Below are 26785 nucleotides of genomic sequence, written 5' to 3' on the forward strand. Positions count from 1 at the left end.
CTATCTTCAGCACTGCCCGAGGCTCACTACTGATCAAGAGGACCGTAAGAAGAGGGAGGAGAAAATGTCACCGGCCAGACCCAAAGGGAGGGAAGGCTTCCTGGTAGTGGGAAACTTGAGGTAGAGGGAGGAGAGATGTCTCCGGACCCACAGGAGCAGAGGAGAGACAGATCCCAGACTCATGGCGAGGGGATGAGGGAGAGATGCCAGGACTGCAGCAAAGGGAAAGGGGACATGGCAGATTAACAGGGGAGAGGAGGAGAGGTGAGGGGGAAGTGACAGATTGGGAGGTGAGGGGGAAGAAAGGGTGAGAGATCCTGGGCACGGGTAGAGCAAGAAGAAGAGATGTTAGACCCATGGAGGGATGTCAGACCCATGGGCTGAAGGCCGAAGGAGAGATACCAGACCTACAGGGTGGGGGAAGGGGAGGGAGAAGAGAGAGAGACATCAGACCCACATGGAAGAGGAGAGCAGAGGGGGGGAGAGATACCAGATCAGGAGGTGAGGGAAAAGAAAGGGGAGAGATGCTGGACTCTGGGGGGAGAGGGCAGGAAGAAAGTGAGAGACTGGGCCAGAGATGGTGAGTAATGCTAGACCCACAGTGGGGAAAGTGGGAAGTGGAGGAAAAAGAAAGCAGTCTAGGAAATGTGGGGGAAAGACGGTGAGACGCTGGACCTGTAGAGGTAGAGACAAATGGTGGACTACAAGGTGGAGCCAAGGGAGAGATGCTGGCCCAGAGTGGGGCATGTATAAGAGGGGAGGAGAAAGAGGATACGCTGGTCAAGGAATGGAACAGGACACAGAAAGATGCTGGGCATGGAGAGAGCAAAAGGACAGGAACACAGAAGGGTGATGCTTGACATGGGGGGGTAGGGACACTGAGAAGGCAGATGAGGAACATGTGAGGAGAAGAAATAAGGGATACAGAGGGAAGATGGGTGGTGAACAAGGAGTGAGAAACGTATCAGGTGAACAGGAAATTCTGGCAAGAGAATTAAAAATAAAAAGCAGAAAAGAGACACTGGGACCAAAGCAAATTAAGAAAAAAATGCTAAGACAACAAAGGTAGAAAATAGTTTATTCTCTTATTGGAATTTGTCAGTTTTGGCAAATGTGCATCTGTGATATCTTGCATATCAGTTTCTGTTTCTCTAGTATTGCTGTATATACAGAATCTAACTTCTTGAGATTTCCAGTTCAGTTTTTGCCTTCATATCCCTATTAGCCTACTCCTCCACTCATTACTTATGTGTGGTACTTTTTTCATATTTGTTCAGGGTCTCTCAGTGTTTTGTCCATGTGACAAAGATTCAGTATTCTGTTAGCATGTAGTTTCCATGAGGTATTCTGCTTAGTAGGGTTCTGTAGCAATCTGACTTGGACTGGAAGTATATTGGTATTCTAGGATGCTGCCCTTTTGTAGGTAAGATTGGTGCTGTTTCAGTACTGGACATTAATTCTGCTTTATTATGGCAGGTTTCACTGTATAGTCTGGAATGTGTTTTGTTGTTTACAGGATTTGATTACTGGAGCGCTGTTTATGTTATGCAAAGCTTGTGAAGTAATCATAGATTAGGCAGTTTTTTCTTTTGAAATGGCAACCTTAGTGCAGGCAGTTGGTTTTAGAGGGGCGGGGCAGTGAAGGGTACAACTGTTTAACTGCTATTCAGCAAATACCCACCTAACCTACATGGCACGTCTTTGCAGAATACATTTAAACACTGTGGCTGGAGGCACTCCAGCCGATATTCAGCGCTATTTAACCAGCCAGGAATGGCTCCTGGCCAGTTAAATAGCATTTAGCCAGCTAACTGCTAATATTCAGCGGGAGATAGGTTATGTCTGCTGAATGTTTTCGGTTAGTGCATAGCAGCAAACTGGCTGTAGCTCGTGATATAGCCGGTTATCTGCAAATATTCAAGCATTGGTTAAGTTTAGTGGCCAATTGGGCCACCTAAATAGCAGTTCTGTCTTTGGCTGCTATAAACTTGCCAGCGCTGAATATTCACTTAGCTGGTTAAGTTTGAGCCAGCCAAAAAAAAAAAACACGTGGATGTTCAGTGCCGATCACCAGAAACTGCCTGTGATTGAATATCCAGGGTCAGCCCCGATGGCGGCGCTTATGCAGGCTGCCTCCTGTGGTCTGAATATCGGGCCCACTGTGTCCCACAAGTAACATTTCATGGGTATCCAGATAATTTATTTGTGAGTTTTATTTTGAGGTAGAAAGTGATCTTGTGTTTTGCTTCCTACAGTAAATAATGCATTTTTTTTTTAATTTCTCCTGTGCTGTACTGCGTATAGAGTATGTGTTTTCTCAGTGTTTCCTTTTCTAATTTTCGGCCCCTTATTCTATAATTAGTGAGGATTGGTCTGTGTTCTGTCAGTGACTGAAGTAAGAGATTTAAAAATGTCTTTTGTTTTTAAAGTTTCCATAAGTGTGAATATGGTTTATGTTGATGCAGAACAGACTGTTTACTTAGAAATACATCATAAAGTTCACTCTAAGGCATTATTTGGTATACTCCTAAACACTACTCATACCTATATGCCTAGTGCCCCCCCATGTTAACTCTGGGCCACCCCAAAATATCAAGTCTGGCAACGCCCCTGCAATCAAGCACCAAAGATCAGACAGTATATGAAGTACAACATTGTGTGTAGCATACTAACTAGCCCAGAAATCAAATAATGAAAACCGTGATCCCTGTTTTTAAAGAAACTAAAACACCCCCTCACCAACTCTTCAACTATGAAAATATCCTAACAGATACACACAACCCACAACAGAAAAACCTTAACATCCATCAGGCTCATTTTTGAAAGATATATTCATCCATCATTCGACATAAATCAGAACATGGATGTCCATCTCCCAGAGACATCCAAATTGGTATAATCGAAATCGGTATAATCCGTTGCAACGACGTGCAAATTTCAAGGGGGCATGTCGGAGGCGTGGTGAAGGCAGGACTTGAGCGTGCCTAACACTTGGATGTCTTTGAGCCATAATAAAAAAAAATAGGGACGTCCTAAAGTAAAACTTGGACGTTTTCAAGCGGACGTGTTTTTTTATTTTTACGAATAAGGCACAAGAAAGTGTCCAAAATGACCAGATGACCACCGGAGGGAATCGGGGATGACCTCCCGTTACTCTCCCAGTGGTCACTAACCCCCTCTCACCCTCAAAAAAACATCTTCAAAAATATTTTGTGCCAGCCTCAGATGTCATACTCAGGTCCATGACAGCGCATGCAGGTCCCTGAAGCACTTTTAATGGGTGCAGTGCACTTCAGACAGGCGGACCCAGGCCCATACCCCTCCCCTCTACCTGTTACGTTTGTGGAGGAAACAGCGAACCCTCCAAAACACACCACAAATCCACTATACCCACAACTAGGTGCTCCCCTGCACCCGTAAGGGCTATGGTAGTGGTGTACAGTTGGGGGTAGTGGGTTTTTGGGGGGGTTGGGGGGGCTCAGCACACACAGTAAGGGAGCTATGTACCTGGGAGCAATTTCTGAAGTCCACTGCAGTGCCCCCTAGGGTGCCCAGTTGGTATCCTGGCACGTCAGGGGGACCGGTGCACTACAAATGCTGGCTCCTCCCTCATCCAAATGGCTTGCATTGGGACCTTTTTGACATGAATGTCTTTGGTTTCAAAAATCGCCAAAAGTCAAAGACGTCCATCTCTAAGGATGTCCAAATCCAAGTCTTTTGCATTGTGTCACATGTATGTGATAAGTAGTAGTTGTAGTAATATGATTATCTCCCAGTTGGTGAGATGTCATATGTGTATACCCGATGCAAAGAGCTCCTAGCTCTCAGAGAACATATCCGTCCTCTTGAGGCTAGAGTAGCAGACTTGGTGGAGCTGAGGGAGACAGAGGAGACCTACAGGGATGTTGTAGAGAAATCCCACCGCCATTCTGGTAGCCCCTGTGCTACCTTGGAGGAGTGAGGTCTCCTAGAAGGAGAGCATCACCCTGGTGAAGTAGGAAGTACTCCTGTAGCCAGGACCTGCCCACCAAGGGATGTACTATCCTCTCGCACCGAGGATATGTCTCCAAGTGCTGCCCGGGAGGAAAAGGTTAGGACAGCTGTTGTAGTTGGTGATTCTATCATTAGGCATATAGATAGCTGGGTGGCTGGTGTACATGAGGATCGCCTGGTGACTTGCCTGCCTGGTGCAAAGGTAGCGGACCTCACGCGTCACCTAGATAGGATTTTAGATAGTGCTGGGGAGGAGTCGGCTGTCTTACATGTAGGTACCAATGACATAGGAAAATGTGGGAGAGAGATTCTGGAAGCCAAATTTAAGCTCTTAGGTAGAAAGCTCAAATCCAGAACCTCTAGGGTAGCATTTTCTGAAATGCTACCCATTCCACTCGCAGGGCCCAAGAGACAGGCAGAGCTCCGGAATATCAATGCATGGATGAGGTGATGGTACAGGGAGGAGGGTTTTAGATGTGTAAGGAACTGGGCAACATTCTAGGGAAAGGAGAGCCTATTCCGGAATGATGGGCTCCACCTTAATCAGGGTGGGACCAGGCTGCTGGCAATGGCATTTGAAATGGAGATAGAGTAGCTTTTAAATTAGAACCTGCGGAAGACCAACAGTCATTCAAAAGCGCATGAATTGGAACAAGGTATCTTTCAAAGATATCACCAAAACAGGGAAGATAGGGTATCCTGATAGTGAGGTTGAAAAAGAGACCATAGTAGATCAGGTGTCCTTAAATAAAAATAAAAATCAGACAAAAGATTGCAAATTAATACTGTCAAGTACTGAGCATGATGTAAATAGGAACAACAAACATATTTTGAAATGTCTATATGCGAATGCCAAGAGTCTAAGAAATAAGATGGGAGAGTTAGAATATATTGCACTAAATGAAAAATTAGATATAATAGGTATCTCTGAGACCTGGTGGAAGGAGGATAACCAGTGGGACACTGTTACTGGGGTGCAAATTATATCTTAGTGATAGGATTGAATTGGTGGAGGGGTAGCATTGTATATTAACGAGAGCTTTGAATCAAATTGAAAATTCTGCAGGAAACAAAACACTTTTTGGAATCACTATGGATTGAAAATCCACGTGTAAAGGGGAAAAGGGTAGTGATAGGGAATGTACTACCATCCGCCTGGGCAGGATGAGCAGACGGTTGCAAATATGTTAAAGGAAATTAGGGACGCAGACAAACTGGGCAACACAATAATAATGGGTGATTTCAATTACCCCGATATTGACTGGGTAAATGTAACATTGGGGCACACTAAGGGGCTGCTTTATGGAGCAGCTGGTACAGGAGCCGATGAGAGAAGGAAAAATTCTAGACCTAGTCCTTAGTGGAGCGCATGATCTGGTGCAGAAGGTAATGGTGCCAGGGCCGCTTGATAACAGTGATCATAATATGCTACTACTTACTACTACTACTTAACATTTCTAAAGCGCTACTAGGGTTACGCAGCGCTGTACAATTTAACATTAAAAGGACAGGCCCTGCTCAAAGAGCTTACAATCTAAAGGACAAGTGAGTAGACGATACGATGGGGGCAGTCAAATTTGGGGCAGTCCGGATATCCTGAAGGTAAGGTGCTGAAGGCAGCATTGAAGAGTGGGCTTTAAGCAGAGACTTGAAGATGGGCAGGGAGGGGGCTTGACGTAGGGGCTCAGGAAGGTTGTTCCAGGCATAGGATATTAGCTTTGAAGTAAGTATACATAGAAAATCAAATACGTTATTGTTTAACTTTTAAAAAAGGAGACTATGATAAAATGAGAACAGTGAAAAAAAAAAACTTAGAGGAGCGGCTGTGAGGGTCAAAACTTTACATCAGGCATGAATGCTGTTCAAAAACACCATCCTGGAAGTCCAGGCCAAATGTATTCCTGCATATTAAAAAAGGAGGACGGAAGACCAAGCAACAGCCGGCATGGTTAAAAAGTGAGGTGAAGGAAGCTATTAGAGCTAAAAGAAAATCCTTCCGAAAATGGAAGAAGGAACCAACTGAAAATAATAAGAAACGGCATAAGGAATGTCAAGTCAAATGCAAAGCGCTGATAAGGAAGGCTAAGAGGGACTTCGAAAAAAAAGATTGCATTGGGGGCGTGTCAAGATGGCGGCGTAATCGGACGGTGAGAGAAACTCTCTTGCTCAGCATTAGTATTGGCGGCTGCGGGTGGCGAGGGGGTTGATGTGCCCGAGGGGGGGGTAGGGGTTTGGGTGATGCGCCGAGGGGGGAGAGGAGGGTCGCTGGACATGGGTGGCTGGAGGGGGGGCAGGGAGAGGGGAGGGTCGCTGGACATGGGTGGCTGCAGGGGAGGGGGTCCTGAGACCAGATGAGTGGCTGCGGGGGGGCAGGCGGAGAGGAGGGTCGCTGGACATGGGTGGCTGCAGGGGGGGCAGGGGAGAGAGGTGGGTCGCTGGACATGGGTGGCTACAGGGGGGCAAGGGGAAAGGAGAGGGGGGTCGTTGGACATGGGTGGCTGCAGGGGGGCAGGGGAGAGGAGGGGCGCTAGACATGGGTAGCTGCAGGGGGGGCAGGGGAGAGGAGAGTCGCTGGACATGGGTGGCTGCAGGGGGAGCAGGGGAGAGAGGAGGGCCGCTGCACATGCGTGGCTGCAGGGGCAGAGGAGGGTTGGTGGGGAGGGGGTCCTGAGACCAGATGTGTGGCTGCAGGGGGGGCAGGGGAGGATTACCTTGCTAGCGCCCGTTTCATTGCCTACCGAAACAGGCCTTTTATACTAGTCAAATATATTTGATACTGAAGAACACTTTAGAAAGCTTAACATTCAATTCTGACTTTAAATCTTTAGTTAACGTCTGCATCATTTCAGTTGTTAATGTAATTGAATCCATGCTGCATCTGTTAAGGATACCATTCTACTTAGTGATAAATGTAGATGTAAAATAGTCACAGCTCCTGATATATAGTAAATTTGTAAGACTGAGATCATACTCCATATGCCCTGGCTTAGGCATGAGGTTCATTCCTGTCATCATATATGCAAAACTAACATGTTTGGAGACGTTGCCCTCAAGTTGTTTCTGAATATAAATCAAGTATGTTCATTGGATAGCCCTCCCTTCTCCCTCCCCCCTCTCCCCCGTCTCGGTCATCCACATTAAATAAAGAAATTGAATTTAATTAATTATTATGATTCATCTATGGATTCCTTAACACAAAATCAGAATAGTTAACCGAAAATGCTACAAAGGAAAATCAAAACTGAGAAGCAAATATAATGGTTACAATAGTGGCAAGTGTTATATTTCAAAATTATGTTGAAAATACAAAACAGTATTTTATTATTGTTAAAAAAATGGGATGACAATTGGATCACTGCTGCATTGCTGAAGCTCCCAGCAAAATAAGCTTTGATTTATAAATGCTGGTTGGACTGGAATGTTATTTGTGTGAAGTCCTTAGGCATTTGTTTGTTGTAACGGTGACTATAAGAGAATTTTATAATCTACGAGTCTGGGAAGAATTTAGCTTTCTACTTTTGACTATGGAAGGATTTTGGTTCTGTGCTGAGGTGAGATTATTCTTTCACCTGAAACTTCTCTGCATATATGGCCTATTTGAGAAGTGGACATTAGCCCCTAAATTCTATAAAAGTCACTAAAAGTTTTGTGTTCAAATTTGGGCACACGTGCAATTTAATTGAATAATGAGACAATTAACGCCAATAATTGAGTGAGTTTTTTTTTTTTTTTTTTTATTATTATTTATTCATTTTAATCAAAATTTACAAGAAACATCTTGTTTAGGAAAGTGTCGTTCAAAATAGAAAATTACACAGGAAAATAAAAAAAAAAGGAAAGAGCAATTAAATCATTACACTTTCAAAATTCAAAGACACTCAAGTCCATAAAGAGAGATCCAAGATTTAGGAAATCTAAGGGAGAAATATAAACAAGGAAAAAAGTATTGGAAATTAGTTTCTGCTAAGAGATTGTGCACTTTCTAATGTTGGCTCTCCAGTCTAACTGAGGCCAAAAGGGAGGATACATGAGCAGGTTCAGTAAACATATACTTCTTGCCTCCCAGCCTTATTATGCACTTGCAGGGGTATCTAAGAAAAAAGGTACCCCCCAAGTGCAAAACCTCAGGCTTAAGAAGCAAGAATTGTTTCCTTCGTCTTCTGGTCTCTTTCGAGACGTCAGGAAATAACATAATTTTAAAACCCAAAAAGGGTTTATCTTTATTACGGAAAAAAAGGCGAAAGATCCAATTCTTATCAGGAATCAATGCGACTGATGCCACTAATGTAGCAGCAGTCGCCAATTGGGAATCAGAGGTCTCAAGCAAAAGGGAAATATCCAACGGTTTTTCATTATCTAGGTTAATGTTCCTTTCTGGGACATAATATACATAGGAAAAGGGTGGAAAGTCCTTTTCCATAATGTTCAAAACTTCACAGAAATAGCGTTTCAACATATCCAGAGGGAGAACTGTTTGTATCCTTGGGAAATTGACAAATCTCAGATTATAGTTCTTAGTGAAATTATCAAAAACCTCCATCTTTTGTCTGAGATTTGTAACATCTTTTATAATAGTAGTGTGCAATGTTTCAAGTTTCATAATCCTTTGATCAATTTTTTCAACTTTTTCATTCAAAGCTTTAATCTCTTCTCCCTCTTTTTGTAAGTCAGTTTCTACATGTTTTACCCTAGGTAAAAGTTCGTTAGTTTGTTTAAGGAAAATTTGTCCCAGATTAGACATCAAATCCCACAATACTTCTAAGGTTACTTCTTTTGGCTTGGCCACTAGTTCCTTAGGTAATTCAAACCTTATTGAAGTCTGCTCAACTTCCACACTCCGGCTCTCAGTTTCTCTCCCTTCGTTTTGCTGCGGTTCTTTGGGCAAAATGCCCTCCATTCCTCCCTCAGCTAGAAGTGAAGCTTCACCCCAGCGTTCTTCTGGGCCCGTGCCTTGTTCCAAGGGGGACCCTGTAGGGTCAAAGAGGAAAGAACTCGCGCCAAGCGGTTGGGGAGGTGGAGTCCGCGCTGCAGGACTCAGCGTTGTTTCAAAGCCGAGGGAAGCCGTATTCTCCTGTTCGCCAGCGTTCCCAATCGGCGGAGTGCTGCTTTGTTGCACAATTGTCCGCGGCCTCATGAAACGGTCAATAGGACCCGGGAAAGGAGACGGGAGCGGGGAAGCTCTGCCCGCTACTTTTCCTCTTCGCTTCGGCATCGTAGGAACGAGGTATGGGACGTCCTAGCAGATCGCGGCCATCTTGGATCTCTTCCTCGAGTGAGTTTTTAACAAGCAATTATTGGTGCTAATTGGATTTAATTAAAATTTATGCAAGCAAATTTTATATGTGGGTTTTATATGTGGGTCCAAAAAGGAGATGCAGCCATGGGAGAGTCATGGGTGGATCAAGGGCGTTCCTTTAATTTATGCGTGTTGTTATAGAATAAAGGGGATATGTTCCTAATTTAGGCGCAGGGATTTAAATGAAGGTTTTGTTGGTGTAAATGGCTGGTTCCTGGCATTACGTACTATTCTATAAACGGCGCCTAACTTTAAATGCCATTTATAGAATAGCGTTAAGCGCTATTTTTTTCGGCACTGATTTTTTAAAGCACCATTTATATAATTTATTTATTTATTTATAACATTTGTATCCCACATTTTCCCACCTATTTGCAGGTTCAATGTGGCTTACATAGTTCCGTAAGTGGTGATACCAGTTCCCAGGGCCGTGCCAAGGGTCTCTGGCGCCCCCCTGCAGACTACCAGTTGGCGGCGGCGCCCCCCCCCGCACCTGCCTGGCTCCAAGGCAGCGATTCCCCTCTCTCCCTGAACCCTACCCTCCCACCCATCCATGCCCATCTGTCCCCTGCCCCCGCCATTCATCCCAATCAAGCAATTCCCCTCTCTCCCTTCCATGAACCCTGCCCTCCCATCTATGCTCCTCTCTCCCCTGCCCTCCCGCTCCCATGTAGGAACTGCCCGCCCTCTTCTCCCCCCCCTTTCCTTTTTTTTTTCTTTTAAATTTACCTTCCTCCGGCAGCGCAGCGTCAGTGAAGGAGGCGGCACTCCCAGTCCCGACGTCTCTAGCCTTCCATTGGTTCGCTCAGTGTTCCGCCTTCTTCTGACGTCAGAAGAAGGCGGGACACAGCAAACCAATGGAAGGCTAGAGACGTCGGGACTGGGAGCGCCGCCTCCTTCACTGACGCTGTGCTGCCGGAGGAAGGTAAATTTAAAAGAAAAAAAAAAGGAAAGGGATCTTGAGGGGGAGAAGAGGGCGGGCAGTTCCTACATGGGAGCGGGAGGGGCAAGGTAAGCACGCAGCGGCGGTGCCCCCCTGCGGCGCTTACCCCGCTTACCGCATCGGCACGGCCCTGCCAGTTTCGGATAGGAGAAATACATAGTTGAGGTAGAGGGACAAATTGGATTAGGTTACAGGAGGAAAGTTCGTTTTATGATAAGAGCTAAAGGTAATAGGTTAAATTTCATTCATGACAAAATTAGCTTGAATAATTAAGAAAATTAAACTGGAAATCAAGATAATTTAGCCCTAGGTGGGCAATTCTGTAACAGTCACATGGTAGAAGCCTGTTTTTATAAATGAACCTTTATATCAGAGATTCTCAACCCAATCCTTGGGACACACTTAGCCAGTCAAGTTTTAAGGATATCCACAATGAATATGCATGAGATAAATTTACATACACTATCTCCATTCCATGCATATTCATTGTGGATATCCTTAAAATCTGACTGGCTAGGTGTGTCCCAAGGACTTAGTTTAGAACTTCTTCTTTATAGAATACAAGTATAATCCGGTATTAACCTGCCTAAGATTTAGATGCAAACATTTACGCTGGCCATAGAGCCTACTGTAAGTGCAAGAACCAAAATGTTGCAGGTACATGCATAACGTACAGTATTCTGGAAGTTATTTATTTATTTATTGCATTTGTGTCCCACATAGCAGTAGGCTCAATGTGGCTTACAGATTCCGGAGAGGTGAGTACCAACTCCAGGAATATATACAGAGCGTAAAATAGAGTAACAGTAGGTGCAAGGAAGCTGATAAGGTTCCGGAAAAGAGAATGCAACTCTGGGATGAATATATAGTAGCATATAGAGAGAAGTAATCCCAATGAAGTTATGCGTGACAGTACCTGTGTTCTGCCAATTCTTCATCCCTGTGTACACTCCTTCGCAAATACACTCTTAAGTAGATGAAGCATGTGCTTTTGTAGAATACCACTTAGGTGGCATACTGGCATATACACATGTATATGCCATATTCTAGATACTTACCTCCACAGTGGGCATGTAATTGTAGCACCCATGTTATAAAATTACCCCCTGGATGAGAGACTTAGTCTTTCCTTGGACCATTTTATATTTTGTCTTTGGGGTGGGGGTTGGAGATTCATGTATTTTATTCTGTCATTTCCATTTGTTATGTATTGGTTACATGATTTTTGGATTATTTTTGAAATGAATAAGGTTTTGTATTTTGAAGATAATTTTGAAATATAACGGTTACCACTATTGTGTTGTAATTCTAGCCATTCTGTTTGCCTTTGTAGAGTAATGTGTGTAACTATTTATGGCTGACAGAACTCAAGAGTTAAATAATTCCATTAAGTATAGCGTCCAGTTGAACTGTATGGTTCAGGCATCACTTCTATGGTTTGATAACCTGTGTTTCTCAATATGTTTGGTTTGGCACATTCATCTTATGATATTAATATTTCTTTTTGTATTATTGTAAATTAATACATGATATAAACTTAAGTAAATTGTTCCTTTGTTTTATTTTAAGACTGTGATGCACTTCAAACTGTGATAAAAGGGCTGCAAGGCACCATTGAAAATCAGTGTAATCTGAGGGGTAAGGAAACTAAGTGGGTCTAGTGTTTATTTAACCCATTTAATATATCACCAAGGCCTTACAGAAGCATAGCATACAGCGGTTAACAAGTACAATTTTCTATACAGGTACTAGTACTGTTCCTAATGTACCTGGGGCAATGGAGGGCTAAATGACTTGCCCATGGTCACATGGAGCTGCAGAGGGAATTGAACCGGTTCCCTAGGATCCGTTAAGCAGCATTGGGAGTTTGGTTTTTTTTCAACTATTTTTTGTATGGTCATGCTATCACAGTGATAATTATTGTCTTGAATCTTTTCAGAAACAGGATGGATGTACTTTGTCTTGCCAGTTGATGTCTTCATTGTATACTGGCTATAACTCTTTCCCAGCTGAAGGTGATCAAAAGATTTGAACCCAGGTTTCCTGCATGGTAATATAGTATGTACTGAGCACTCCTTGGAAACTAAGCCCATGGTATTAACCTCCTCATTATAACAGGTCACACAAATTTAAGTGCTTTTTGCATACTTAAATTTGTAGAATACTGTCATCCATGCGGGTAAGTGTACATTTATTGTATGTAAATGACAGTAGCTCACCTAACTGCCCTTCTATAATTAAATTCTAAATGACTTAGCGGGTAATTGCAAGAAGGTGTTCAAAGGGAGTGCATAGATGTGTCATAGGCAGGGTCAGCATTTACATGGGCTGCTTATAGAATACTGTAAGTTGCATATGTAAATGCCGAATTTAGGCACAGACCTGGCATAAATAAGCGCACCAGTGCTGGTTTACGCTAATATTCTGTAAGGACACTTATACGCGCAACTGCTTTTACAGAATAGGCTCACAGCCCGCAGAAATATGGTGCTTAAATTGTAGTGCCTACTTATATAACTGCCCCTAAATGATTAACGTTTGTCTTTCAGAGTTGTATTTATTCAATTTTTCCTGCAACTTAATTGCAGGGCAGAATGCTTGATTTGTATGTGGTTGCATCAACACATAAAACATTTTACCATTTTTCAGTAATCTCTGGCACCACTGGTTTTATTTCTCAAACTGTATTTTGGTTTCACGACTAGAGCACTGAAGATTTTAGTGGCTTGTAAATTCCTGTATTTCTATTGCTTTGCAGTGCTTCACTATTTTTAATGTTAATATGGATTTATAATGAATCTTTCATTCAAATAGGATCTTAGTACTCATAATGTAATTTAGAGTTCAACAAATGAGTTTATTCTTGTTGGGCAGACTGGATGGACCGTACAGGTCTTTTTCTGTCGTCACTTACTGTGTTACTATGTTTTATTGATGACGTATACATAGCTATAATATCTAACGTTATAAACGATCAAAACAGCAGTTTATAATGGATACAGAAAAAGAAAGTACAGAATGCAGATTTCCGTCACCAAACATTTTCATAAGTATATCCCCTTCATCCCTTCCCTAAACTTCCCTCTACCATATATATGCTAAACAAAATTGATTTGCAAAAGGTCAACACCAACAATTATACTGTCAAATGACTCTACTATGCAAGATCGAGGATCAGTCCTTTACCCCCCCCCCCCCCCCCCCCCCCCCCGTCCCTTCCCTACCAACCTTCAATCAAACAGGCTAATAGCTAACATACCTGTGAGATGATAAGTTAGTGCAATTATATTGAGATAAGTCTAATTTTGGGGGAGCAGCCTGGACTCTTATAGCCCTCCCCCACCAAAAAAAACAAAGGTTGTCAAATGGCAGTTTAAGATCCACCCCCTCTCAATACAAAAAAGGAGGGAAAGGAGAAGGAAAACCCTAGGAAACCTCTCAAGACCCAGGGCTGGTCCTAGAAATGTATTACAAAGTATTTAAAATAAAACTGCGAGCCTTAGGAGCAAGTGAGAAAATATAAGGCTCGCAGATGGAAAATAAATCTTTCTTGGATCTAAGGGACATGCCTATCCCTCTGCGTTCCCATAACATATGTAGTAAATTCTGCCAGCCCCAAAAAGACAAGGGAGCAGAGGTGGTCCATACCTTAAGAATTGCTTTCCTGCCAAGATGAGCCACCTTATGAAGAAATCGCCGCTGGCCGCCCTTCTAGAAAGAGAAAACTTCATATTTATCCAATAAAAATCCAGCTGCTGAAAGGGGAACTGCGGAGTTCAGTATTTCCCCCAGATATCTAGCAATCTGAGACCAAAAATTACGAGCCACAGAACAGTCACAAAATGCATGAAAAAAGGGATTGGGTTGGGATGTACATTTCAAGCAAAGAGGAGTGTCAATGCCTCGCATGTGAAACAATTGAATCTGAGAGATACAATATTTTAAATTGACACTCACATAGGTCAGCTGCTGTTGTTACGTATGGGATACGGACTACCAAAGCTACCAAATCTAATGTCTCCGGTGACCTGTGTAAATCTTCTGCCCATTAGGACTAGTGCGAAGAAGTTGTAATAAAGCCTTATGTAGAGAAGATACTGAAAGACGGTCTTGATCTTCCAAAGTGAAAAAAGAGTGCAATCAATCCAAATGCATTGTATGTAAAGATCGAACATAATGACCTAATTGATGATAAGCAAATCTATCTGCTAGGTGTGTTGATATCTTGCCTCCTAGATCTCTGAAGGGAATCAAAGATCCATCCGGGTTGAGTATATGCTCTAATCGCAAAATCCTCAATGTCGCCCATTTCCGAAAGGTATTATTCTCTTGATCCAGCAAAAAATGCATATTACCCTGGATCAGTAAAAGAGGGGAGGTGAATGGAGAGATGCCCCAATCCTTCAAAAGGATCCTTCAAAGTTCTCATAGGGGTTTTAGTGAGATATTATACCTCTCTAGACCTGGCAAAGCATTGGTGGGAGCATGGAGCAGATAATTAAAATGATATGGATGAAAAATTTCCCTTTCCACCCCAGAGGAAGTATAATCCTCTCAGTCTAAAAACCAGTCTCCCAGATGTCTAGCGAGACATGCTAGATTGTATTTATATAAGTCTGGCAGGCCCATTCCTCCTACCCGCCAAGGGCCCAGTAGAAAAACGAATGGGATCCAGGGTCTCATCCTCCCCCAACAAAATCGAGATATACATCAATTTAGAGTATAAAGGTCTTTTCGCCTTAGTTTAAGGGGCAATAATTGCATCATGTATAACCATTTTGGAAATTCTACTATTTTAAACAAATGAATTCGCCCATGAAGTCCTAAAGGCAATGTTTGTCAGCCCTTCAATATACCTATAGTGGAGTCTATTACAGAAGAAACATTGAGATCATATAGTTCCATAGGCTGCATAGAGAGATGTATCCCAAGATAATGAAAGAAATGAGATGCCCACTTTAGAGGAAACAAGCCCTCCCAAACTCATAATGTAATTTAACTTATTCATGAATTCACAGTATATATCTACTGTCTAGAATTTATCAGAGATTCTCAATAAGAGAAAAGAAGGAGCAGTATTCTGCAGTTACAACTGAATAAACTGATACATAAAAATATGGGACTCAAATCAGGAGGATCTTTTTTAGTGAGTTATACAAATTTTTATGTGCCACCCACATGTTGATGAAAACAATAGAAGTAGTTCACACATGAAATCACCATTCAAAGCCTTCCCTTTCCTGCTTAATAAAACTTTCACAAATTATTTCCCTGATTCATGACCTATCTTGACCTAACCATTTATTGCTATTTTAAAAAATGACAACAAACTCATCTACCCTAATATATCCATTATTCTTACATTATGGGTAATGCCAAGTTTTTAGTGCTTTACGAAAATACACAAAATGGTCCAGCAGGTGTAAACTCAGAAGGCATTTTGTTCTACAGCATGGGCGCTGCTGTTCAGAATGCTCTAGACCTCATCGAGCACACTGCAAGATTGCAGACCCTCTGGCTAGAGTGCATATTACATTTCGGAGCATAGGCCATTAATTTCTAGGCCAGATATATAGGTGCATTGTTATGAATATCTCTAAATGTCATGCACGGTGTCTTGAATTGTGATTGGGCTTGTACAGGTAGCTAGTGCAGCAAATCTAGTAGTGAATGCTCTAGTAGAATATGTGGATGCCTATTCTTGCAAGTTATTTCTGATACTTGATGCTGCGGACACATTTTGAACCACTGTATTTGCAAGGTAAGGTTACTTTTCTGTTAACATTGTCAAATAACTGTAACTAGATTTCCTTATTGGCTGCAGCAGATGAATCCAGGAACTGATGGGTTATGTCCGTCTACCAGCAGGTGGAGATAAACAAGACTGAAGGCAGTGATACCAGACGGCCAGCCCCTGCATCAGTTAGCATATCTCTGTCTCCAGTAGGTGGTGGACTCAAGGTCTCTGTGGGTGCTCCTGGGCCAAGTGGCCAGTTGAGCAAGGGGATGTCTTGCCTGGGGTGGCAGCTTTGGAGGCATACTTGGTTCCAGGTCCCTGCCTCACCCTGCTTTTCCATCCTCCCAGGCTAAATTTGGTTGGGCTACTCAGGCTTTCTTCCTCCTCATAAAAAAAAAAAAAAGAGAACCAAAAGATTTAAAAAAAAAAAAAAAAAAAGCATTTAGTGTACTACCTGCTGTCTGAGCTGTGCCTTATTCAGAGAGCCAGAGCACTCCTGCTCGGCTCTATGCTGGGAGGTCCCACTGCTTCTGAGGTCGGCGACTGGGGTAAGTGCCAGCTCTGTTATTTTCTATCCCGGGGTGGTCCGATGAAATGGGGCAGAGACAGTTAAACGCTGTTCCCGATGTTGGAAACAGCATTCTGCGGCCGGTTTCTGCAGCACTAAATTTGCTGATTCTAATGAAGGAGACGGATCTCTCGCATCCCCTGATAACGCACCTTCCCATGCAGAGCCACATAGTACGCGCGCCATTTTGCTTGGCGCCTCTGAGGCGGCACCTGTGGCGATTTATGGTCAGACTTCTTCCCCTCTGGATGGTGAGGTAGCAGGGGAATCGGGCACCTGCTGCATTTAGATTTGGGAGGGCTGCAATGCTGACAGGCTCAGGGGACATTTTTTCTCTGAGTTTGTTCTGTTTATACACCAGGCCTATGCCCTTAAGCGAACTCTCCCTCCCACGAATCAGATTCTTACCCTTTTGGCTTCGGGGGATTCATGAGGGGATCGGGCTGCCTGCCTCTTCTGCTGGGGATGATCCCAACCTCAAACGGAGATGATGGGCCTTGGTGTCTGAGGGAGGGGTCTTTGGTGACGGTGGCACCGTCTCTGGTGGGTTCTTCTGATGGGTCTTGGAGGGGCCTGGAAGATCTAAAGGAGGATGAACTCCTCCATTATGGGGCAGATGACCCCTCCATGGAACGGCTTTTTCACAGGGAGGAATCGCCGTCCCTTATTTTGCAAGCCTTAGAGGCTTTGAATATAGCTGCATCTCAGGTAATTAATCCTAAGATGGTAAGTAGCAGGCATCCATCAAAGGAGTTCCCAATTCATGAGGCTATCCAGGAACTCATTTCTGCACAGTGGACGGATTCGGATAGTGGCCTTAAGGTAGCCAAGGCCATTGACATGGCTTTATCCTGTGAGAGTGATCGAGAGGAGCAGTTTTCTCTCCTCAAGGTACACGCCATGGTGATGGCTGTCACCAAGAAGACAACACTGCCGGTAGAAGGTGGGGTAGCATTTAAGGACATGCAGGACCGGCATCTGGAGCCTCTCTGAAGTGCTCTTTTGAGGTGGCTGCTCTGTCTGTCCTGGTCTCCGTTTGTAGTTCTTATGCAGCTATAGCTTGTTTTAGGTGGCTTCATTTGGTTCTGGAGACTGATCTGTCTGGGACTCCTAGATTCTCTCAGATTGATGTGGGCCTCGCCTACCTAGCTGATGCCTTATATGATTTGGTTCAAGCTTCAGCCAAGCTGATAGCATTGGCAGTGCCCTCTCGGCTACTCTTGTGGCTCCGTCATTGGTCAGCGGACATGACCTCTAAGCAGCACCTGATCAAGTTGCCCTTTCAGGGCAAATTAGTCTTTGGGGAGGACCTAGAGAAGATTGTGAAGGATTTGGGGGATTCCAAGGCTCAGCGCCTCCCCAAAGATAAACCCAAGCCTGGTCTGTGGCAGGGGTCTTCGAGATCTAGGTTTTGTGAGGCATGCTGGTATCGGCCGGGATAGTCTTCGGGGCCTTTTCAGTGCTCTCGTTTTCAACAGCGCTCTTCCTTTCAGAATTACAAGTATGCATCAGGTGCCCCTGCTCGCCAAGGAGCTGTGCCTTGATCCTCCCAATGATGGGGTGCTGGCCCACTCTGTGGAGGAGCAGATACGAGGTCTGCTGACCATCTTCCACCCGGAGTGGGTCAAGATCGCTCCGGACCAGTGGGTTCTTGATGTGGTACGGGAAGGTTACAAGCTCGAATTCGACTCTCCTGCCACAGATTTTTTTTTTCTGGAATCCCACTGTGCCACGCACACCAAGCGGGCGGCGGTTCTGACCACTTTGCAAGACCTCCTTCGGTTGGGGGCTATCATTCCCGTGCCCGCTCTTGAGGTTCGCATGGGTCGCTATTCCATCTATTTCATTGTTCCCAAGAAGGGAGAAGCCTTTCGACCCATTCTCAATCTCAGAAAGGTGAACCAGTTTCTGAGGGTTCAACACTTCCGGATGGAAACCTTGCAGTTCAACCTGGCAAGTTCTTGATGGCTCTTGATCTCCGGAAGGCATACTTGCATATTCCAATTTGGCAGCCTCATCAGAGATTCCTCAGGTTTGTGGTCCTGGGTTGTCACTTCCACTTTTGGGCTCTTCCCTTTGACCTGGCCACCGCTCCCCGCACCTTCTCCGAGGTCATTGTGGTGGTGGCAGCCTTTCTGCAAAAGGAGAGGATTTGGATGCATCCCTATCTCAACGACTGGTTGATCAGAGCATCATCGGTGCAGGAGAGCCATGTGCAGGAGAGCTACAATCCATGGGCTGGGTGATCAACAGAGCCAAGAGTCAGCTTTGGCCAACTCAGACCTTGACATATCTTGAAGTGCACTTTGACAGAAGGCTAGGGAAGTTGTTCCTGCCAGACGGGCAATGGATCAAGTTGCTTTTGCAAGTTTGCACATTATTTTCCATACACAGCCCTCGTGTCTGGATTATGTTCAGGTTTTGGGTTCCATGGCAGCCACCCTGAAAGTGGTGCCGTGGGCGAGAGCACACATGCATCCCCTCCAACACTCACTGTTGAGCAGATGGTTGCTGACTTTCCTGAACTATCAGCAGCAACTTCCCTGGATGGACAGTGCCATAAGCAGCTTGGTGTGGTGGCTTCTTTCTCCCAATTTACAAAGAGACATGCCGTTGGCCTCCCCTCAATGGGTGGTAGTTGTTATGGATGGGGAGTGGGGAAGGCCATTGTTTGAATCGAGCTTCTCAAGGGAGTTGGACCGCTTGAGGCGACTTGGCCCATCAGGCGCTTAGAATTGAGAGCAGTGGTAAATGCCTTGGTGAGTTTCCAAGATCTACTAGGGGGCAAGGCAATTCGAGTCTTGTTGGACAACACGGTGCTGGCTTATATCAATCAACAAGGCGCCACCCACTCAAAACAAGGGGTCAAAACTAATTTAGGGAGTCAAAACTAATTTAGGGAATCAAAACTAGGAGTCAAAACTAATTTAGGGAGTCAAAACTAATTTAGGGAGTCAAAACTGGGATTCAAAACTAATTTAGGGAGTCAAAACTAATTTAAGGAGTCAAAACTGGGAGTGAAAACTAAATTAGTTAGAGAGTCAAAACTAGAGGTCAAAACTAATTTTAGGTAGTCAAAACTAATTTAGGGTGTCAAAACTAGGGGTCAAAACTAATTTAGGGAGTCAAAACTAGGGGTCAAAACTAATTTTACGTAGTCAAAACTAATTTAGGGGGTCAAAACTAGGGGTCAAAACTAATTTAGGGAGTCAAAACTGCGAGTCAAAACTTAATTAGGGAGTCAAAACTAATTTAGGGTGTCAAAACTAGGGGTCAAAACTAATTTAGGAAGTCAAAACTAATTTAGGGAGTCAAAACTAGGGGTCAAAACTAATTTAGGGAGTCAGAACTTGGTAATCAAAACTAATTTTACAGAGTCAAAACTAATTTCGGGTGTCAAACCTAGGGATCAAAACTAATTTAGGGAGTCAAAACTGGGAGTGAAAACTAATTTAGGAAGTCAAAACTAATTTAGGGGGTCAAAACTAGGGGTCAAAACTAATTTAGGGAGTCAAAACTAATTTGGGGAGTCAAAACTATGGGTCAAAACTAATTTTACGGACTCAAAACTAATTTAGGGACACAAAACTGGGAGTCAAAACTAATTTAGGGAGTCAATACTAATTTTAGGGAGTCAAAACTAGGGGTCAAAACTAATTTAGGGTGTCAAAACTAGGGGACAAAACTAATTTAGGGAGTCAAAACTAATTTAGGGTGTCAAAACTAGGGGTCAAAACTAATTTAGGGAGTCAAAACTAATTTGGGGAGTCAAAACTATGGGTCAAAACTAATTTTACGGACTCAAAACTAATTTAGGGAGTCAATACTAATTTTAGGGAGTCAAAACTAGGGGTCAAAACTAATTTAGGGAGTCAAAACTGGGATTCAAAACTAATTTAGGGAGACAAAACTAGGGGTCAATACTAATTTTACGGAGTCAAAACTAAGGGTGTCAAAACTAGGAGTCAAAACTAATTTAAGGAGTCAAAATTGGGAGTCAAAACTAATTTAGGGAGTCAAAGCTAATTTAGAGAGTCAAAACTATGGGTCAAAACTAATTTTACGGAGTCAAAACTAATTTAGGGAGTCAAAACTGGGATTCAAAACTAATTTAGGGAGTCAAAACTAATTTAGGGAGTCAAAACTATGGGTCAAAACTAATTTTACGGACTGAAAACTAATTTAGGGACACAAAACTGGGATTCAAAACTAATTTAGGGAGTCAATACTAATTTTAGGGAGTCAAAACTAGGGGTCGAAACTAATTTAGGGAGTCAAAACTAGGGGTCAAAACTAATTTTACGTAGTCAAAACTAATTTAGGGTGTCAAAACTAGGGGTCAAAACTAATTTAGGGAGTCAAAACTGGGATTCAAAACTAATTTAGGGAGTCAAAACTTGGTAATCAAAACTAATTTTACAGAGTCAAAACTAATTTCGGGTGTCAAAACTGGGAGTGAAAACTAATTTAGGAAGTCAAAAATAATTTAGAGAGTCAAAACTAGGGGTCAAAACTAATTTTACGGAGTCAAAACTAATTTAGGGTGTTAAAACTAATTTAGGGAGTCAAAACTAATTTAGGGAATCAAAACTAGGGGTTAAAACTAATTTAGGGTGTCAAAACTGGGAGTCAAAACTAATTTAGAGAGTCAAAACTAGGGGTGAAAACTAATGTAGGGAGTCAAAACTAATTTAGGGAGTCAAAACTGGGTTTCAAAACTAATTTAGGGAGTCAAAACTATGGGTCAAAACTAATTTTATGGAGTCAAAACTAATTTAGGGACGCAACTGGGAGTCAAAACTAATTTACGGAGTCAAAACTAGTAGTCAAAACTAATTTACGGAGTCAAAACTAATTTAGGAAGTCAAAACTAGGGGTCAAAACTAATTTAGGGAGTCAAAACTAGGGGTCAAAACTAATTTTACGTAGTCAAAACTAATTTAGGGAGTCAAAACTAGGGGTCAAAACTAATTTTACGGGGTCAAAACTAATTTAGGGACACAACTGGGAGTCAAAACTAATTTACGGAGTCAAAACTAGTAGTCAAAACTAATTTAGGGAGTCAAAACTAATTTAGGAAGTCAAAACTAGGGGTCAAAACTAATTTAGGGAGTCAAAACTAGGGGTCAAAACTAATTTTACGTAGTCAAAACTAATTTAGGGTGTCAAAACTAGAGGTCAAAACTAATTTAGGGAGTCAAAACTAGGGGTCAAATCTAATTTTACGGAGTCAAAACTAATTTAGGGACACAAAACAGAGTCAAAACTAATTTAGGGAGTCAATACTAATTTTAGGGAGTCAAAACTAGGGGTCAAAACTAATTTAGGGAGACAAAACTAATTTAGGGAGTCAAAACTGGGAGTCAAAACAAATTTAGGGTGTCAAAACTGGGAGTGAGAACTAAATTAGGAAGTCAAAACTAATTTAGGGAGTCAAAACTAGTAGTCAAAACTAATTTAGGGAGTCAAAATTAATTTAGGGAGTCAAAACTAGGGGTCAAAACTAATTTTACGGAGTCAAAACTAATTTAGGGAGTCAAAACTGGGATTCAAAACTAATTTAGGGAGTCAATACTAATTTTAGGGAGTCAAAACTAGGGGTCGAAACTAATTTAGGGAGTCAAAACTAGGGGTCAAAACTAATTTTACGTAGTCAAAACTAATTTAGGGTGTCAAAACTAGGGGTCAAAACTAATTTAGGGAGTCAAAACTGGGATTCAAAACTAATTTAGGGAGTCAAAACTTGGTAATCAAAACTAATTTTACAGAGTCAAAACTAATTTCGGGTGTCAAAACTGGGAGTGAAAACTAATTTAGGAAGTCAAAAATAATTTAGAGAGTCAAAACTAGGGGTCAAAACTAATTTTACGGAGTCAAAACTAATTTAGGGTGTTAAAACTAATTTAGGGAGTCAAAACTAATTTAGGGAATCAAAACTAGGGGTTAAAACTAATTTAGGGTGTCAAAACTGGGAGTCAAAACTAATTTAGAGAGTCAAAACTAGGGGTCAAAACTAATTTAGGGTGTCAAAACTAGGGGTGAAAACTAATGTAGGGAGTCAAAACTAATTTAGGGAGTCAAAACTGGGTTTCAAAACTAATTTAGGGAGTCAAAACTATGGGTCAAAACTAATTTTATGGAGTCAAAACTAATTTAGGGACGCAACTGGGAGTCAAAACTAATTTACGGAGTCAAAACTAGTAGTCAAAACTAATTTACGGAGTCAAAACTAATTTAGGAAGTCAAAACTAGGGGTCAAAACTAATTTAGGGAGTCAAAACTAGGGGTCAAAACTAATTTTACGTAGTCAAAACTAATTTAGGGAGTCAAAACTAGGGGTCAAAACTAATTTTACGGGGTCAAAACTAATTTAGGGACACAACTGGGAGTCAAAACTAATTTACGGAGTCAAAACTAGTAGTCAAAACTAATTTAGGGAGTCAAAACTAATTTAGGAAGTCAAAACTAGGGGTCAAAACTAATTTAGGGAGTCAAAACTAGGGGTCAAAACTAATTTTACGTAGTCAAAACTAATTTAGGGTGTCAAAACTAGGGGTCAAAACTAATTTAGGGAGTCAAAACTAGGGGTCAAATCTAATTTTACGGAGTCAAAACTAATTTAGGGACACAAAACAGAGTCAAAACTAATTTAGGGAGTCAATACTAATTTTAGGGAGTCAAAACTAGGGGTCAAAACTAATTTAGGGAGACAAAACTAATTTAGGGAGTCAAAACTGGGAGTCAAAACAAATTTAGGGTGTCAAAACTGGGAGTGAGAACTAAATTAGGAAGTCAAAACTAATTTAGGGAGTCAAAACTAGTAGTCAAAACTAATTTAGGGAGTCAAAACTAGGGGTCAAAACTAATTTTACATAGTCATAACTAATTTAGGGTGTCAAAACTAGGGGTCAAAACTAATTTAGGGAGTCAAAACTAATTTAGGGAGTCAGAACTTGGTAATCAAAACTAATTTTACAGAGTCAAAACTAATTTCGGGTGTCAAACTTAGGGATCAAAACTAATTTAGGGAGTCAAAACTAATTTAGGGACACAAAACGGAGTCAAAACTAATTTAGGGAGTCAATACTAATTTTAGGGAGTCAAAACTAGGGGTCAAAACTAATTTAGGGAGTCAAAACTAGGGGTCAAAACTAATTTTACGGACTCAAAACTAATTTAGGGACACAAAACTGGGAGTCAAAACTAATTTAGGGAGTCAATACTAATTTTAGGGAGTCAAAACTAGGGGTCAAAACTAATTTAGGGTGTCAAACTAGGGGTCAAAACTAATTTAGGGAGTCAAAACTGGGTTTCAAAACTAATTTAGGGAGTCAAAACTATGGGTCAAAACTAATTTTACGGGGTCAAAACTAATTTAGGGACACAACTGGGAGTCAAAACTAATTTACGGAGTCAAAACTAGTAGTCAAAACAAATTAAGGGAGTCAAAACTAATTTAGGAAGTCAAAACTAGGGGTCAAAACTAATTTAGGGAGTCAAAACTAGGGGTCAAAACTAATTTTACGTAGTCAAAACTAATTTAGGGTGTCAAAACTAGGGGTCAAAACTAATTTAGGGAGTCAAAACTAGGGGTCAAATCTAATTTTACGGAGTCAAAACTAATTTAGTGTGTCAAAACTGGGGGTCAAAACTAATTTAGGGAGTCAAAACTAATTTAGGGATTCAAAACTAGGAGTGAAAATTAATTTAGGGAGTCGAAACTAATTTAGGGAGTCAAAACTGGGAGTGAAAACTAAATTGGGGGGTCAAAACTAATTTAGGGAGTCAAAACTAGGGGTCAAAACTAATTTTACGGAGTCAAAACTAATTTAGGGTGTCAAAACTAGGAGTCAACTAATTTAGGGAGTCAAAACTAAATTATGGAGTCAAAACTAATTTAAGGAGTCAAAATTGGGAGTCAAAACTAATTTTACGGAGTCAAAACTAATTGAGGGAGTCAAAACTAGGGGTCAAAACTAATTTTACGGACTCAAAACTAATTTAGGGACACAAAACTGGGAGTCAAAACTAATTTAGGGAGTCAATACTAATTTTAGGGAGTCAAAACTAGGGGTCAAAACTAATTTAGGGTGTCAAACTAGGGGTCAAAACTAATTTAGGGAGTCAAAACTAATTTAGGGAGTCAAAACTGGGATTCAAAACTAATTTAGGGAGTCAAAACTAGTAGTCAAAACTAATTTAGGGTGTCAAAACTAGGGGTTAAAACTAATTTAGGGAGTCAAAACTAATTTAGGGAATCAAAACTATGGGTCAAAACTTATTTTACGGACTCAAAACTAATTTAGGGACACAAAACTAGGGGTCAAAACTAATTTAGGGAGTCAAAATTAATTTAGGGAGTCAAAACTAGGGGTCAAAACTAATTTTACGTAGTCATAACTAATTTAGGGTGTCAAAACTAGGGGTCAAAACTAATTTAGGGTGTCAAAACTAGGGGTTAAAACTAATTTAGGGAGTCAAAACTAATTTAGGGAATCAAAACTATGGGTCAAAACTAATTTTACGGACTCAAAACTAATTTAGGGACACAAAACTAGGGGTCAAAACTAATTTAGGGAGTCAAAACTAATTTAGGGAGTCAAAACTAGGGGTCAAAACTAATTTTACGGAGTCAAAACTAATTTAGGGTGTCAAAACTAGGAGTCAAAACTAATTTAGGGAGTGAAAACTAATTTATGGAGTCAAAACTATGGGTCAAAACTAATTTTACGGACTCAAAACTAATTTAGGGACACAAAACTGGGAGTCAAAACTAATTTAGGGAGTCAATACTAATTTTAGGGAGTCAAAACTAGGGGTCAAAACTAATTTAGGGTGTCAAAACTAGGGGTTAAAACTAATTTAGGGAGTCAAAACTAATTTAGGGAATCAAAACTAGGGGTCAAAACTAATTTTAGGGAGTCAAAACTAATTTAGGGTGTCAAAACTAGGGGTCAAAACCAATTTAGGGAGTCAAAACTAATTTGGGGAGTCAAAACTATGGGTCAAAACTAATTTTACGGACTCAAAACTAATTTAGGGAGTCAATACTAATTTTAGGGAGTCAAAACTAGGGGTCAAAACTAATTTAGGGAGTCAAAACTGGGATTCAAAACTAATTTAGGGAGACAAAACTAGGGGTCAAAACTAATTTTACGGAGTCAAAACTAAGGGTGTCAAAACTAGGAGTCAAAACTAATTTAGGGAGTCAAAACTAATTTAAGGAGTCAAAATTGGGAGTCAAAACTAATTTAGGGAGTCAAAGCTAATTTAGAGAGTCAAAACTAGAGGTCAAAACTAATTTTACGGAGTCAAAACTAATTTAGGGAGTCAAAACTGGGATTCAAAACTAATTTAGGGAGTCAAAACTAATTTAGGGAGTCAAAACTATGGGTCAAAACTAATTTTACGGACTGAAAACTAATTTAGGGACACAAAACTGGGAGTCAAAACTAATTTAGGGAGTCAATACTAATTTTAGGGAGTCAAAACTAGGGGTCGAAACTAATTTAGGGAGTCAAAACTAATTTTAGGGAGTCAAAACTAGGGATCAAAACTAATTTAGGGAGTCAAACTAGTAGTCAAAACTAATTTAGGGTGTTAAAACTAATTTAGGGAGTCAAAACTAATTTAGGGAATCAAAACTAGGGGTTAAAACTAATTTAGGGTGTCAAAACTGGGAGTCAAAACTAATTTAGAGAGTCAAAACTAGGGGTCAAAACTAATTTAGGGTGTCAAAACTAGGGGTGAAAACTAATGTAGGGAGTCAAAACTAATTTAGGGAGTCAAAACTGGGTTTCAAAACTAATTTAGGGAGTCAAAACTATGGGTCAAAACTAATTTTATGGAGTCAAAACTAATTTAGGGACGCAACTGGGAGTCAAAACTAATTTACGGAGTCAAAACTAGTAGTCAAAACTAATTTACGGAGTCAAAACTAATTTAGGAAGTCAAAACTAGGGGTCAAAACTAATTTAGGGAGTCAAAACTAGGGGTCAAGACTAATTTTACGTAGTCAAAACTAATTTAGGGAGTCAAAACTAGGGGTCAAAACTCATTTTACGGGGTCAAAACTAATTTAGGGACACAACTGGGAGTCAAAACTAATTTACGGAGCCAAACTAGTAGTCAAAACTAATTTAGGGAGTCAAAACTAATTTAGGAAGTCAAAACTAGGGGTCAAAACTAATTTAGGGAGTCAAAACTAGGGGTCAAAACTAATTTTACGTAGTCAAAACTAATTTAGGG

General features: G+C 41.4%; 1 protein-coding gene across 1 annotated transcript in view; it reads left to right on the plus strand.

Moving 5' to 3' along the window:
* The window catches only part of CCDC152 (coiled-coil domain containing 152), a 152397-nt gene that overhangs the window by 12667 nt on the left and 112945 nt on the right, over nt 1–26785 (plus strand). The window contains exon 4 of the mRNA XM_030191930.1: nt 11802–11870. Within this exon, the coding sequence (XP_030047790.1) occupies nt 11802–11870 (69 nt within the window). The remainder of the gene's footprint in view (nt 1–11801; nt 11871–26785) is intronic.

This window comes from Microcaecilia unicolor, chromosome 2, assembly GCF_901765095.1.
Source record: "Microcaecilia unicolor chromosome 2, aMicUni1.1, whole genome shotgun sequence".
Taxonomy (NCBI): domain Eukaryota; kingdom Metazoa; phylum Chordata; class Amphibia; order Gymnophiona; family Siphonopidae; genus Microcaecilia; species Microcaecilia unicolor.